The following is a 13,425-nucleotide window of genomic DNA, read 5'->3' as shown; positions in this document are numbered from 1 at the left end:
CAGAATCATCTGGGCAGCCACACAAACCCCCACATCACGGCCATTACAGCATGATGATCAGCCTCTGTCATAAATGAGGGGCTAGAGGCTGCTTAAACAGTGTTGGAAAAGGAAAAGCAACTGGTGTTGTCCCATTCTTGTTGCCTTTGGAGTGGTTTTAGAAGTGATGTAGAACCTTCTCCTAGACTCTGTGTCTTCTGCCTAGGGAAGACACCATTACAGTTGTTCCATTACAAGAGGGATTCCAGGAGCAATCCAGTGTACAGCAAGGATGACAGCAGTAGTTAAACCCTACAATGAAGCAGGGCATGATCCAATCCAAGACCAAAGACATGCCCAAATTCACCAGTTTGAACATACGCATATTTCTTCCTTTTTCTTTTTCTTTTTTTTTTTCAAATCAGACAATCAAGATAAAATATGCTGGAAACTAATACATTCTACACCATTTCTCCAGAATAAAGAAGAATGTCTAATCAATGTAGAACATCTTAAACATAAGATAATCAAGGAAGTACAACGGAAACTAGTAATATTTTGTGTATTTCAATTTCAGTATAAACCTTCCAGCTTGCTCTAAAAACATTTTTCATTTATGTTCTGTATATCTGATATTCATACAAGGCTAAAGCATCACTGTTCAAATATCCTATATATATTGCCTTTTTTGTTGGTTTATTTTGGGGTTTGTTTGGGTTTTTTAAAAGATCTGATAAAGATTATCTCTCAAGCCCTAGCATGGAACACTGCTGGAATCAAAAACATACTATCACAATGAGAAGTAAAATTTTAAGCATAAATCTCAATGACATTTTTGCTACAATATCAAAAGAACTGTTAACAATCTAAAGTACTAATCTACTGTAGGTTAATGTGCTACTGTTTTAGACCTCTTGACATGGGTATAAAACTACTTACTCTTCTCGCAAAATAAATTCAATATTTTCTGGAGAGACCTGTCCTGTCACAGGATGTCTAAATGATGTGGTCTGCTGATTATGGCTGAAAAGAAAAAAAAAAGAAAAAAGAAAAAAGGAAATTAATATTGCTAAACTCGGTAAAATATGATCTCTAAAAGGCAGAACTATTTATATTGATGCTTTACAGCTCTATTCCAGAAATGAAACATATTTCTGAGGTACTTTTCAAGTCTGAAATGTTTTCAGCTCCTTCCTGTGTTCTTGTTGACTTTGCCAGTGGTACACTGTACCATTTAATTATTAAACAAGTTAATGTTTTAAAACTAAACTAGTTACAATCCTTAGTTAGAGAGATACACTTGAATTTATGACCATTTAAACCTGACTATTACCAGATAATTTAAATATAACACGTAACATAATGTATTGAATTATGTTGCTGTAACTTTCACAGAACAGAACCACTAAAATAACTTGAAATGCTGCTAGACAACATTTTACACATTTTGTATTATTTAATCAGATCACAGAGACATTATGTGGAAGCCATTTCTTGCTTTTTTTTTTCTTCTAGTATGGCATTTCTTCGATGATTTTTCTTCACACCTTCATGCAGCCATTCAGCTGTATGGTCTGTATAAAACAACATAATTTAGTATTTTATCTCAGTTGAATTAAAGTCAGGAATTTCTATCAACTTTCCCCTCACAGCACTATCTAGATGTTTTGCTACCCCCTGTGAAATATTGCTACTCATTAAAGATAAATATTTTACCTATCTGTGTAACTGCACTCATGTAATGCAAAAATATGGAGTGAAGAAAGCTTATTTCAGTTTAAACTGGTAGTCTTCCCTCCTCCCCAAAATCAATTATTTCAGTTAATTGTACAGAAAACACAAGACAATTTCTGTAGAGTCTTATACGTAGTGAGCCCTTTATTCTTCTGTCCAAAAGAATGACTCTATAAAAATCACATATTTTAAAGAAATAAGAAATTAAAGATCTTACTTTAGAATTAGAAAGGTCATGGCTGACATGCTCTTAGCCTTAGAATTAGAGAGAGTAGTAAACGAAGTGCTCACTTATTCAAGGTTCTGAATTTTTCTGGGTTTATTAACAATTTTTAGATAAACATCCAAACTAGAATTCCCACCAAGTGCAGCAAAACAGTAACACCCTGTGAGTATATTCAGAAAACAAAAATTAAAAGGCGTTCAAAAGGATTATATTTCAAAGAGCCAAAAATGAAAACTTGACCAATTTTTTTGCTTAAAGATTTGGAGTTTTTCCTTTCATAATACCCAGCAGTTTCATGTCTTACAGTTTTGACCCTGTTGTCTAGCACAGCAGGACGTCCCCCCAAAACCAGAATAAGGCATAAAGAAATATTTTGATGTTTCAGAGTAATGAAATTCCCAAGAGATAACACTCTTTCTGATGAGTAAAGGACAGCTAAAAATCAATCAGCTCATGCAGCCATGAGTAAATAGCTCAAGACATGCCTTGATTTAAAAAACAAACCAAAACCAAGCAAACCAAAACCAACCAACCAACTAAATAACCAAAAAAACCCCAACAGCAACAAAAATCCCACAAATTGTTCATGCTAAGTCCCACTTGGGCCACAAACAGCAGAGGATGTTTGGTGTGCCATCAACTTCTCATCCTTTTTCCAATGTGCTTTGCTACAGGAAGTCAGATATAAGGAACTCATATAACAACATTTCCAATGATAAGCTGAGAGCTGTAACAACTTATGTAACACCAAAAGGACTTTTTCCAGCCCCACCTCTTACAAAAATTCTCACCCTAAAGCCATTGGAAACTGTCAACAAGATATTTGGCCATCAACTACTCTGCGGCACCAGCGACAGCATTTGCTCCCTAGGCTGGTGAGAACTGACCTCTCCTACAGCTGTGGGTTAATAAAGGACCTTTGCAGTTTCTAACTCTTCAGCTTTTCCCATGAAATCAGAGATCCAGAGAAAGTGTCTCAGGTAAGCACACAGTGCTAACATCAACAAAGCAGCCAGGATCCTCTTCCTCACAAAAAGACTGAGGAGTATGGTTTATTTCTAAAGAAGCGTTTTAATGTGAGTTTATATTTTAATTTTGGGTCTACATCCGAAGAGAGGGACAGGAACTTGCAGATGTTCTCAAAGAAAATAATAAAGAAATTCTAACACTAACAATTAGCTCCATGTTTCTCACACAGTCCAGTTTTATGTTGAAAGTGTTTCCTCTCAAATCAGGCCTGAAGCAGTCTGTTTAACCTTTGATGCTTAGGTTAGGACTGCTAAGAAAAAGGCAGATACCTTGTTAGCTTAGAAAAATCAAAGTACCTTGCCAGCTGTATTCTCCAGGGGCAGCCAAACTGTCAACAAGCTCTCCTCTGCAGGCTTTTAGTCATTAATAACTCACTCTATAATTAAGACTAAGAAAAAGGACTGTATTCCAGAAATGCTCTAGGGTTGTTTAGGAAGTATACCATACTAGCACGTACACAAATGTTTTTTTATTTCCCAGGAAATAAATTCATCAGGTCTTCTGAAGATGAATTAGTCCACTTGTTGCAATTCAAGAGGAAGTACATTACTAATAGGCTAAATATTGCTTACTAATAATAAGTGTTTGCTGCAAATTAAACACTTCTTAAATATCTGAGCAAACGCACTTTGGGACAAGTTTTGCATGTCAAATACTAAGAGCAGAGAAACAGAGAGATGGCTCTGTTACTGCACGAAATGCAGATGGTAATTTCACACAGAAGGAGAAGGAATATAAAAGCAAAGCTTCCCGCATATCTGCAGCTTCAGTAAGTAGGACTTGACCGGGAAGAGAGAAGTGAACCCCCTGCCACTAACAATTAGTTTTGCAGAACACAGTGGTTTATTTGAATTTGAAAAGTGAGCGTTTAAGTGTTTTGCCTCACAGGACTCATTAAGAATAAGCGATACTATTCAAAACAACCTATACAACAGATGGCTAATGCCTTGCAACAAGGAATTAGATAGCAGGGAGATTTTTGTTCACAATGAGAGCAGTCAAACATTGGAAGAGGTTGCCTAGCAAAGCTGTGGAATCTCCATCCTTGGAAACATCCGAAATGCGGCCGGATAAGGCTCTGAGCAACCAAATCAAACTTTATGAGCTGGTTCCAGCTTTGAAGCTGGCCTGGCTCTGAACAAGATGGGTTAGATCTAATGGTGTACAGGGGCTCCTTCCAATAAAAATTCTGTTCTATCATTCTATACACCTCCATCTTTCTCTAAAAATATAATTTAATTCTTCCAATACCTCTAAAGCTTTCCCAGTTTTTAAACAGATTTATTCCAAAACTATTAGCAGTACCTATTTCTTAGAACAAGAGAAATTGAATCATTAGGTCTTTAGATTACAATTTTTTGTTGTTGCTTTCATGTCTTTTAAATATTTTCTTAACAGGGATATCTGTTTAAACAACATTGATAACAACAGTTTCGCTAGTGAGTGATCTAGTAAACCTGTTGCAGTGCAAGTTTTCCTTTCCTTCCAAGCACAGACTAAGAAAAGACCTGACACAGCTGTTCTCCAGACACATCAGCTAACCAAGCCTCACAGTAGTTAATCACCTGTATTTCCTCCAAATAGCAACTGCTGAATATGTTCCTATTGTCCAGAAATCTATCATGTATAACAGGCACAATAAATGTGCCTTGATAAAAGGACACGATATGCTGCTCCACTCTTCATGCCCCTCTTATTCTGTTTTTTTCACTAGAGAAAGACTTAATAGCCCTCAACAAAAACGGGAAAGGCTTATGATTCTTCACTGTGTGAATTCTGAATGCTTTGAAATTTGTATTAGTACACCACCACACATTTGAAATGCCAAGATAACTTTTCTAGCAATGTTACAAATTTTCTGTGTGAGAAAATACAGCATTTTTTCCTAGCAACCTAATTCTAACAGTTTTGTATTATTCTGATTTTGTACAAATACTGATCAACAGAGTCACCAAACCAAAGCAAGTATAAAAACATGAAAAATCCACACAAAAATGACATTCATTAGCATCTACCACTACCAGCATTATTAAATTACACTACAGACTGTTAGAAGTAATTCTGAACTTCAAAGTTACAGAACACCATTTTCCAAGGATTGCTGTTGGTTTGTAACAGTTAAGACTCACACCCTTCATAATGGAATCAGAGTTTAAACACGTTTCTTTTTAATTAGATACCTCAACACAAATTCTATTATTTCACAGCATGTGTACACAACATTTACCAGTGTAAGAACTGACAGTCGCCCACTGTCTTAAGACAGATTTACTAAAGCAGTTTAGAAAGACTCAAGACCTTCAAGATGTAAACAAAATGAATACACCTGGCTAACCTGAGCCCCACGTGAAGTCATGCTGCTTGAGCAGCTAATGTCACTTCTAAGCTGGCTCTGGGTTCAGGTGTGGGGGTGGAACCAGACAACAGATAACCTTAAAAACGGGAAGTTGTTACGCTCCTGCTGGCTGGGTGGGAGTGCAGACAGACAGACATGTCTATCCTTAGATAGCACCTTACTGCTCACCATCCAAATGCAGCCTAAAACATTGCTCAGGTGTTCATTAAGCAAGTCTGCAAATTTAACGCTGCCTATCACTTGCTTGCACTAAACTAACCTATAGTATGATAAAATTTAACTGATTTTAACACAAGAAAACCATACAACTACAATCCAGTCTCCAATTCTATAATATAATTGACAGAGGCAGGCACTTTTTCTTGCATGGATGCTTTTGCAGAACTCATAATTAACATGACTTCAGTTCATTTTGTATTTGAGTCAAAGCCAAGTTCTAATTATTAATTTTTGGACATGAGTGATGCTGATGACCTTTCATTTGAAGTCAAGCAAGCTTACAGATTGCCTCTGGAGTAATTTAAATGCCCAGGTAGATGAACCTTGAAATGTGTGAATCAATTATTGATTGACTCTACATCACATTAACAACAAATTTATAGGTTGCGAGAAAAATGCATGTTGTCATTGGACAGACTGTCCTATAAATTATTAGGAGCCACTTGTACACCATTTATTTTCAAGGTAGGCTGACTCCTTTACTTGACTTACCTGCAAGCCAAGATAAACATAAACCCCTTTATGCTCAATACCCCAAATGGTGATGATTGTTATGGGTGGGCACCCACACTTCTGTGGGAGTTTCTGGTGTGGGTGCAGCTGATAGAAGAACTCGTGCAGTGAAGAACCACTGTTCAGCCAGCAGGTTGTTACTCCAAGTAGGAGAAAGTGCTTGTATCTAACCAGGCAAAAAAACAGGCATAGTTTGCTTTCCTTCATAACATATTTCTCAAATACATCAACAGCTTCAAAACAGTTTCAGCAGTGCCTTCTGATTATCTTTTGGATATTGGCTTTTAGAATTAGTTAGAACAAGTATCAATAAATAGTCCAAGAAAAACAGTGCCCTCAAAGCTGTGTAAGTAATATTACTGGAAGAAAAACACAGTGTAATACACTACACAAGCAAAAGCACCCACTACAAGCTGCGTGCACACAAAACTTCATCTTTTCAACACATCAAACATTATCCACAGTTTAAAATAGTAAAAGTGTATCCTCAGAGTAGCAGTAAAATCCTGTAATTAGTGGCTAGAAGACTTTCATAAAGTCTAAATTTCACCTCCTCATACAATTTAATCAGCATCTTAATCTAGGAACTAGTGCATAATAATCACAGAGTAGAAGTGATTCTCTCAAATTTTACATCCCCCCTGAGAATTCACAAGTGTTTAGCTGTTTAGTCAGAATACAATTCTACAACTATCTTGAGCTACTATGTCTGTGACTACTATCAGTCAACACAAGAGTCTGTGCTTATGAAGACAGATAAAGGGGACAAGTTGATCAGATTTTATTATATTTTCACTTCTTGTAAAAGCGTGCAGACAAGAATAAAACATCTTATTAATGTTTGAAACTAACAGTAAACAGACAGTCACGCTGTCACATTGTGTTGTCCTTCTACCCAGTTCACTAATGGTGAGGTTAAAAAGGAACTGCAAGTTTCTTTGGAACTGAAAAAATTATTTTTTCCTGTCTTAATGAAGTACCAAAGATAATTTATACTATCTAATAGTAGTATCAGCAGGAAGGATTTTGTTAATGAACATGCTTTCAAAAACAGATCTAATAAAACAGTGGCAAGCTAATATGGAAAATGCCACAGAATCACTGAAAGTATTTTCAGTCATTATAAGTACTGATAAGAGGATGAATACACTGTCATCACAGGATCGACACAGATTTCCATGAGTAATACAGGCTGAAGTCATCTGCTGATTCACAAATCCTTTCGATGCATATCATGAGACACCATCAGAATTTTATTAACTCACAAAAAAAACACATTCAGGGAACTTGAAATTAAGGGAAAAAAACATGTTAGTCCTGAAGACAAGGAAACATTTAGAAAACACAAATTTGATTCTATTTCCTTACTTTCGCTGTTTCAGAAAAATCACAATCCTTGCCTTCAAAATCAAAAATTAAATTAAAAAACTCTGATAACAGCAAATTAAAATTAAAAGGTAGAAGATGAAGTTACTGTATCACATTATCTTAATTCAGGCTTGGAACTCACTTAGGACTGTTTCTTTCTTTCCCACTAAAGTATTCGAAGGTAATCAGACAATTCTCCTTAAACCCCCAAAACAAAATGCACTATCTTCAAAACTATCTATCTAATTTGCAACTTTGCTACCTAACAAAAACAATCTTGACTTTTAGTGACAATGAAATGTCACCAATGTCACAAAATGAACAGCAGACCCCATAGGTTGTACATTCCTTACAAATATCACATCTAACAACATCTAAGCCAAAACAAGAAAGTTTGAAATGGAAACAGGAGTAGGTCCAACAGTTAAATACATGTACTGGTGATTTATACATACATATATTTGTATGCAGACATATATATATATGTATATGTGTATCTGGCATTATATGGGCACACAAATCCTTCTCATCTCCAATGCTGGCACAGATGTTTCTGCAATGATGTAAAACACTTCAGCTTCCATAGGATTAAATGGTTGGGACAATGGGACAATCCCAGCAGTCCAACAGATGCAGAAACTCCTTAGACAGATGTAGTCTGATGGAATCTTTCAAGGCAAAGGCAAGTACTTTTTTCAACCAAAGATTTTGGGAAGCACGGAGGTGTGTGCTTTTCCACCGGAGGTCATTGGTGTTATAGGAAAGCAGCAACTTAAAATTTTTCCACTACTCAGTTCTGTCCAACACATTCAGCAGCATTTGCTGTATAGCCTTACACAAAGAAGAAAACAATATAACCACATTACAGAAGCAGGGCTGCAGAACAGTTCTAAAAAAAATGCTGCCATAAACCAATCCTGACACACGGAAACAGCACACAGAGAGCAACACGTCACATTATTTATTTCTTCTGGATCTGGTACACAAACTAAATAATAAATTCATTCTCTAATAAAAAAGAAAGTGGTGATATCATTAAGTAATATGACTAAAGCACCCTGGGTAAAAGCAGCACTCTTATATTCCAACATCGACCATAATTTAAAGAGTTTAGTGAGGAAGGCACCCAACAAGCATTGCCACATAAGCATACTGGTGTGGAAAGAGTATTTAAGAGAAGCTTTACACAAAAATATTATACATCTCAAGTTGTAAGTCATAACAAAACTGGTTAAAATAGAAGAGGTGTTCACATACATAGCATCTAAATATACCAAAGGAGGCTGAAACCCCTCGTTAGTCCTAGTTGAGCATATTTTACTTTGATGGGAAGACTTGCATGATAAAGGACAACACAATCCACATTGCTCTAAACATGAAAGCAAAAATGAGTTTTCCAGCATCCAGTTTTCATCTAAGTAACAAGCCATACAGTGCAGAAAGCTGAAACAATGCAACAGCTATAAAAACTGGATAAAATAGATTTCGAAACTCCATTCCACTGTCACATAAGACATATAACCTCAAAACAGTGATCGATTTTAACTTAAAGCAAATGCGCCTCTGATTTATTACTTACTGAATTTAATGCATAATACAAAAAAAAGTGATTATCAGAGGACAATACTGCAGACTGCGACCTTGTGTGCCCTCAGACAACGTAGAAACACACTGCCCTTTTCCCCTCTCCATAAAGCAGAAATGCTTTATCTACACAACCTATACCATGAAAACGGAGTTTTAATCAAGTACTGCCTCTTTACAAAATCACAAGTGTCCAGAATGGAATTAAAGAATAGCTGGTATCCATCAAGTTCTCTCAGGGTTACAATCTACAATACTGAATCCAATTTTGGACCTCCTCATACAGGAAAGGGCATCAACAAACTAAAGCGAGTTCAGCAGAGGGGCACCAAAATGGTCAGGAGCACCTGCTGTGTGAGGAGAGGCTGAAGGAGCCCTGTCTCCTGCCAGGACATAATCAAGAAGTCTCTTTATAGTAGTAGATGATGGGAGTATGGGAGAGAGGTGTAAAATGAAATGCAAGACTTTCAGACTGCTCATAGGAGAAGCTTTTTCACCTTGAGGATACGAATATGTACTGTGAGGATGGCAAAGCACTGGAACAGGTTGCCCAGAGAGGCTGGAAGTTTTCAATACTAGAGTGGAGGAAGAACTGAGAAACCCTGTCTGACCTCACCACTGACCTTGCTCTGAGCAGGAGGTTGCACTAGAGACCTGATGTCTCATCCAATACAAGTTGTCCAACAAGCGTAAGGTTGGGTATAGTTCCTAATTCTACCACAAAACCAAAAAGCCCCCACAAACAAAACCCAAATCAAACAAGAAAGTTTTGCAGAACAGATTTTGCTAATAATGCAAAAACTCCACATCATTTAGGAAGAAAAACTCAAAATAGCATTAAAACCTGGTTTCTTTCAAACTTCAATAACACCATTAATTAACTTCTTTAACAAATAATTAAATCCAAAGCCCATTTACATTCTCTTAATAAATATTCCATGAAAGAAGATAATTTATACAGGCTGGGTTCCTGTGGTTCTGTGCTTTATATCCAATAGGACACATTTTCCATCCAAAGCTTTTCCTGCAGCTAAGGTCATTCAAAACATGCATGAGTCTGGCTCTGTCCCTCTCTAGCCCTACCTATGTCCTCCACAGCTTCACAATACTAGTATTGACTGTAATCCTACAAACCTCAATCCCTTCAGACACCAAGCTAAAGAATAAACAAGGATATTACCATTGTATTTTCTGAAATCATGTTTAATATGAAGAAACCACAATTCCCACAGAGCACACCTATTCTTGTGGGTTAGCTGTTTACTGGTATATATATTAATAAAAGTTCCTTCATTAGTAGCAAACTGTTCCAGCCTATCTTGTGGTTAACTCTGAAACACTTCAAACTCTATTCATCTGCAGCTTACACCAAAAAAGTAAAAAATTACAGCAATGAAGTTATTTCTTCTGGTCTGTGTAATTCCTGACTGTTTTAAAGGAGTTCTTCCTTCCCCAATCTCTCAACTCACTGTACTGAATAAAATGTAATGCATCTCCTCCAAATTTAAATGCATTTGTAAAATATTTTTTCATATAAAATCTTAAATATTAAATGGACTACAGTAGTCCTGAAGGGCCCTTAATATCAAGCTTTTGCTTGAGAGAAGATTGGTAACACAAGATCATCTTGCCTAGAGCAACAGGTATAAATTAATGGAGCTTTTCAGACTGACTCTTCAAAGCTATGAATTATACAAAGGTTACTTTCCTTTCCAAAGCAGCCCAGCACCTACAGCACTGAAACACTGACAGGTTCAAGAGCTGTGACAGCAGCATCCGTTCACAGAACACAGTCGTAAGTCACACACAGAGCCCAATTTACACTCCACAGTTAGAACCAAGAGCAGGCTCCTTAACCAGCTCTTACACTGGGGCACTGGGAGCCATTCCTAGCAGAACTTCATTATCCCTCCTTTCTGGGCCTTTCTTCCCTCCTGCACATGGTGCAGACCTCAGACACATGGCCCAAAGCCCGGCCCCACAGCACCCCTGCATGACACCTGCACACTGATCCCTACCAGGGAGGGAAAAAACCCCAAACACATCATAGGTGACACTGCCATTAAATAAAACTTCAAAGATTACAGGAAGGGGTTATTTGCACTGTCAGAGACTAGCATCTCTTAAAAATATTTTTTTCCAGTCACATTAATCAATACAGTATGATTAAGTTACCGTGTATTAATCACACCCTTTACTACCTCATATAAAATGGTTCTGAGACCAAAGCTATAAAGCAGATAAACCTTTTGTAAAATGTTATTTACTCAAATGTTTTCATCATACAAGTTACCCCACTGTGCAGTAAGAAACCCACTATGATTCATAGCCTAAAACCAATTTCAGATTAATATTTTAGGGATTGGAACTGTAAAACAGACATGGAAGATTATATTTTTAGATTATGCACAGTTTATAAATTTTCCAGAAATATCTTTTAAATTCAACAAAAAGCTCATCAGCTACAAAAAAAAAGGGGAGGAGGTATTTATAGCTATATAAATATGTAAATATGTAGCTATATCAATATATAGCAATCTGAAGCTGACAGTTTCAGACTAACTTGCCCAAAGAAATAACCTAGAGATAACTAGTCCTTACAGAGATGTAGAAATACTCAGTGGTCCCAAGCCAGATAAGCAGACAAACAACTCAGACATTTCCAAACAATCCATTGAAATGTTGCTGCAGAATTAAAGTATTCTTTTTGGCATCTATAGACTGGAAAATATGCTACAATATAAATAACATTACTAGACAGCATTTATACAAAGAAGAAAAAATGCAATCATTAATATATTAATAACTTCAACATTGCACTAAACAGTTCCAATCTTTAAAACATCTCTGCTTTAATACTCATTATTTTACTCAACGAAAAAAGCCAAGTAAACTGTTTTGAAAATGAACTATTTTGGTGTGTGTAATTCCAGAATTTTCTTTGCTAAACACAAATCAGTGAACTAATTCTCCAGAACTATTTTCAGTCATCCAGTGTCTCCTCCCCAACCCCCAACTCCCCACTATGTAATCAAAGCACGTCAAGTCACAATATAACCAACAGCAACTGGTTAATAACAATTTACTTTACTGGCATAAGTTATGCTGAGTTTAGTATATTGAATATCTAAGTATGTGAACCAAACATAAATCAAATTTAAGAAACTCATAAAATCACATCCTGTGTTAAATTTCTTGAGTCAACACACAGTACTATCAGAAGGTGAAAATTTGAGAATAAAATATTAAAATAAAATACAATCAGACAGCTGTGACAAGAGTGAAAACTACCCAGCCACAGAAGAATCATCTGCATTTTCTTAATGCCACTAAGTAGACATATTAACAATGCCCAAACTATCTGCTCAGAAAAAGTCCAGGCTTCACACAACTGATGTCAACATGAAGATCTACTGGCTAAGGAAAATAGCATAAGGAATGTACAAAGAAACACATTTTCACTCTTCCCGTGTCAAAAACTGCTTTAGTTAGCTAGCAAACACACTTTTAAAGCTACTTTGTTGGTTTTCTGTGAAGTAGTTCAGAGGTTTCATTTATATCAGCAAACATCAATATGCATTGTTGGATAGCATGCAGCCTTCTGGGGCAGCACACAGCTTCACAATCAGTTCTGAATGACACTCACTGTGAAACCACCACATCCCACTGGAGAAGATGAAAACTCCTTCGTTAAACATGAGGAGTGTTATTATTTTTTAAAGTAACTGGAAAGATGAAGCAATTGCCACCTTTCACAATAAGCCTGGAAGTCAACAGCCACATAAAACTGCTAAATTGTCAACAGCCAACAAGGACAAAATCAGCCTCCTTTGCCTCAGGGAGCAAGGCTGCAGCAAAACTCATCCAAGAGACAGCTCCTAGTACACCACTATATATAGTGGAGCTATCAGCTACATTCCTCCTAGGCCACTTGAGCAGCATGTTACAGTCTCTTTGCCTGCTTCTTGTCCTGTAGCTCCACAGTACTGAAGCCCCCAGCAGAGCCCTCCATTCTCAGAGAAGTGAAGCCAGTGCAGATGACACCTTCCAGAGCACAACAGCACTGCTTCTGCTTTATCACCAGGACTTTCACAGCCTACACAGCTCCACAACAGTGTCAGTGTCTTAAATCAGACCTCAGCCAAATGATCTGCAGTAACACCCACCTCTCACCTTTGTAATACAAGGACTAGTTCTCTGCCATCTCCCCCAGCTGGCCAGCGACCTGTGAGGACAGTCCCGTGCCGGTTCACTTTCTGACCTCAAAGCATCACCACTGTTTGTTGCTGTCAAATAAGAGGGCCAGAGCAGAGCACAGGCACCTCACAGGGATCGCTGCGGGCCGCACGTCTCACTGCTCAGCTTTGCCCCGTCAGCCGAGGCACAGGCAAGGGCGATGCTGAAGCAAGAGAATCTG

At 37.3% G+C, this 13,425-nt stretch overlaps 1 protein-coding gene across 1 annotated transcript in view; it reads right to left on the bottom strand.

The window, feature by feature from the left end:
- PLEKHA7 (pleckstrin homology domain containing A7) overlaps nt 1-13,425 on the bottom strand; it is a 127,016-nt gene that overhangs the window by 62,707 nt on the left and 50,884 nt on the right. Inside the window, exon 2 of the mRNA XM_018076097.2 lies at nt 919-1,002. Coding sequence (XP_017931586.1) covers nt 919-1,002 — 84 coding nt within the window. The remainder of the gene's footprint in view (nt 1-918; nt 1,003-13,425) is intronic.

The sequence above is a fragment of the Manacus vitellinus genome, unplaced genomic scaffold, assembly GCF_001715985.3.
Source record: "Manacus vitellinus isolate BGI_N305 unplaced genomic scaffold, ASM171598v3 scaffold_30_pilon, whole genome shotgun sequence".
In the NCBI taxonomy this organism is placed as follows: Eukaryota; Metazoa; Chordata; class Aves; order Passeriformes; family Pipridae; genus Manacus; species Manacus vitellinus.
The sequence above is the reverse complement of the archived record's forward strand: the minus strand, read 5'-3'. Positions and strand labels throughout refer to the sequence as shown.